This window comes from Camelina sativa, chromosome 7 (assembly GCF_000633955.1).
Source record: "Camelina sativa cultivar DH55 chromosome 7, Cs, whole genome shotgun sequence".
In the NCBI taxonomy this organism is placed as follows: Eukaryota; Viridiplantae; Streptophyta; class Magnoliopsida; order Brassicales; family Brassicaceae; genus Camelina; species Camelina sativa.
The window spans coordinates 23,669,999-23,673,762 of NC_025691.1; the positions used below are offsets into that span (position 1 = coordinate 23,669,999).

General features: G+C 44.7%; 1 protein-coding gene across 1 annotated transcript in view; it reads left to right on the forward strand.

Annotated features, from left to right (window-relative positions):
* The window catches only part of LOC104704890 (protein QUIRKY-like), a 6,761-nt gene continuing 3,882 nt past the window's right edge, over positions 886-3,764 (forward strand). The window contains exon 1 of the mRNA XM_010420904.2: positions 886-3,762. Coding sequence (XP_010419206.1) covers positions 1,021-3,762 — 2,742 coding nt within the window. The 5' untranslated portion in view covers positions 886-1,020. The remainder of the gene's footprint in view (positions 3,763-3,764) is intronic.

Consider the following 3,764-nt stretch of genomic DNA (forward strand, 5'->3'; position numbering starts at 1 on the left):
TTTTTTTTTTTTTTTTTTGTCATCTCATCTTATATTGAATTATGGCCTTATAAGATGAAGAATCAACACGTCAAAACACAAACACAAATGTAAAATAAGATGGATAGTAATAGTAGTAGACTAGTAGTACTAATACAAAAATAAAACAAAATAAAAGAATGGGGGGGGGCGAGCATGTAAAAAGTGAAGAATAAAACGAAGGCTAGCTTGACGATAGAGAATGGAATCGGATTTCCCATTATCTCCACTCTAACCCCGCTCCATTTATTATTCCTTCCCCTTTATGCCCTCCACCTCAATTCAGGTTTAACAACACAACATATTTTAATTAACCAACCCCATCTCTTCCTTTTATCTATTTTAGTAACTATACTAAGACCATCTCTAATGTATTACTCTATTTTTTCTCTAAAATAGAGCATTGTTTTCTTCTAATATATTACTTTATTTTAGAGTTGAAAATAGAATTAGTGTAAAAAAATAGAAATAAAAATAGAATTGCTCTATATATAAAGCAATCTTATCATTTTCTCTATTTTAGAGTAAAATATAGAATATAATTAAAGCAAATATTGCTTTATAATAGAGTTTTGACTCTAAAATAGAGTATGGTTGGAGATGCTTTTAGGCCTTTTTAATTATCTACTACACTCGTATCATAAACAGTTTTAGCTAAATATATACTATTTTTGACAGGTTTTAAACTAATTTTAGTTAAAACTATTGGAGTGAGTTCGTGATATGAGTTGTTTTTTTGGTCATTAAGGAGACTAAAATTTTATTTTAATTAGTACTAAAAACATGTAAATAAAACATGAAATAATGCTTTTAAAAAAAAGGAATAGATTCAAATAAATAAAGCCCCGAGACATCGAATAAAAAAAACAAAAACTTTCTATTATCTCACTTCCGCGATTACCGTAATCTCTGTCACACACAGAACCAAAACACTCTCTCTCTCTCTCTCTCTCTCTCTCACTCAGACATTCATTCTCGAGATATGAGAAGACGACTACTACGATGAACACGACGCCGTTTCACTCGGATCCTCCTCCTCCTCCCTCGAGGATCCAGCGTAAGCTCGTCGTCGAGGTTGTTGAAGCTCGCAATATCCTCCCTAAAGATGGCCAAGGAAGCTCTAGCGCTTACGTCGTCGTCGATTTCGATGCTCAGAAAAAACGAACCTCCACCAAGTTCCGTGACCTCAACCCTGTCTGGAACGAGATGCTCGATTTCGCCGTCTCCGATCCCAAAAACATGGACTACGACGAGCTCGATGTCGAGGTTTACAACGACAAGAGATTCGGCAACGGTGGTGGCCGGAAAAATCATTTTCTCGGTAGGGTTAAGATCTATGGGAGCCAGTTCTCGCGAAGAGGTGAAGAAGGTCTTGTGTATTTCCCCTTGGAGAAGAAGAGTGTGTTCAGCTGGATTCGCGGCGAGATTGGACTCAAAATCTACTATTACGACCAAGCCGCCGACGACGATATGGCCGTTGGAGGCGGAGGCCAGCAACAACAGCAACAACAACAATTTCATCCTACGCCGGAGCAAGATGCTGATGAACAGCATCATCATCAACAACAACAACAACAACAGTTTCATCCTCCGCCGCAGCAGATGATGAATTTACCACCGGAGAAACCTAATGTAGTTGTGGTTGAAGAAGGTAGGGTTTTCGAATCGGCTCAGAATCATAGCTATCCAGAGACTCATCAGCAACCCCCGATGGTTATCGTTGAAGAGTCACAACCGCAACAGGTAATGCAAGGTCCAAACGATAACCATCCTCAACGGCCGCCGTCTCCGCCGCCACCTCCATCTACGGGGGAAGTACATTATTATCCTCCGGAAGTGAGGAAGATGCAGGTAGGTAGACCTCCCGGCGGCGATAGAATTAGGGTTACGAAGAGGCCGCCGAATGGGGATTACTCGCCTAGGGTTATCAATAGCAAAACTGGAGGAGGAGAGGCGACGATGGAGAAGAAGGCTCATCATCATCCTTACAATCTCGTTGAGCCAATGCAGTATCTCTTCGTCCGGATTGTGAAGGCGCGTGGCTTGCCCCCTAACGAGAGCGCGTATGTCAAGGTACGGACGTCGAACCATTTCGTCAGGTCTAAACCGGCCGTTAACCGGCCCGGCGAATCGGCTGATTCTCCGGAGTGGAATCAGGTTTTTGCTCTTGGTCATAACCGGTCTGATTCTGCTGTGACCGGTGGTGCCACTCTTGAGATCTCTGCTTGGGATGCTTCGTCGGAGAGTTTTCTCGGAGGAGTTTGTTTCGATTTATCAGAAGTTCCGGTTCGTGACCCGCCGGATAGTCCGCTTGCTCCTCAGTGGTATCGGCTTGAAGGCTCAGCTGCGGATCAGAATTCAGGGAGAGTTTCTGGTGACATTCAGCTCTCTGTTTGGATTGGTACTCAGGTAGATGAAGCTTTTCCGGAGGCGTGGAGCTCCGACGCTCCGCATGTAGCTCATACGAGGTCTAAGGTGTATCAATCCCCGAAGCTTTGGTACTTGAGAGTGACTGTTCTTGAAGCGCAGGATTTACATATTGCTCCCAACCTTCCGCCATTGACTGCGCCTGAGGTCCGTGTGAAAGCTCAATTAGGGTTTCAGTCTGCGCGTACAAGACGAGGCTCAATGAATAATCATAGTGGTTCGTTTCATTGGCATGAGGATATGATCTTCGTAGCCGGGGAGCCGTTGGAAGATTGTTTGGTTCTGATGGTGGAAGACAGGACGACTAAAGAAGCAACGCTTTTAGGACACGCCATGATCCCAGTGAGCTCCATCGAGCAGCGAATTGATGAACGTTTTGTGCCTTCGAAATGGCACACTTTGGAAGTAGAAGGTGGAGGTGGAGGAGGGCCAGGAGGAGGTGGACCTTATTGTGGAAGGATTAGCCTAAGACTCTGTCTTGAAGGTGGGTATCACGTGCTTGAAGAGGCAGCGCATGTGTGCAGCGATTTCCGTCCCACAGCTAAGCAGCTCTGGAAACCGCCTATTGGAATACTTGAGTTGGGGATTCTTGGAGCTCGTGGGTTGTTGCCAATGAAGGCTAAAAATGGAGGGAAAGGTTCCACTGATTCTTATTGTGTTGCTAAGTATGGCAAGAAATGGGTCCGGACTCGAACCATAACAGACAGTTTCGACCCGAGATGGCATGAGCAGTACACTTGGCAGGTTTATGATCCTTGCACCGTGCTAACTGTTGGAGTATTCGATAATTGGAGAATGTTCTCCGACGCCTCTGATGATAGACCCGACACACGGATTGGGAAGATACGGATCAGGGTCTCGACGTTGGAGAGCAACAAAGTGTACACCAATTCGTATCCTCTGTTGGTCTTGTTACCTAGCGGTCTGAAGAAAATGGGTGAAATCGAAGTGGCAGTCCGGTTCGCATGCCCGTCGCTGCTGCCTGATGTTTGCGCAGCTTATGGACAGCCGCTTTTGCCTCGGATGCACTACATAAGGCCTCTAGGTGTAGCACAACAAGATGCATTAAGAGAAGCCGCCACAAAAATGGTAGCAGCTTGGTTGGCTAGAGCAGAACCACCATTGGGACCTGAGGTGGTTCGATATATGTTAGATGCAGATTCGCATGCGTGGAGCATGAGAAAGAGCAAAGCAAATTGGTATAGAATTGTTGGTGTTTTAGCTTGGGCAGTGGGTTTAGCTAAATGGTTGGATAATATCCGGCGGTGGAGGAATCCTGTGACAACGGTGCTAGTCCATATTCTATATCTGGTTCTTGT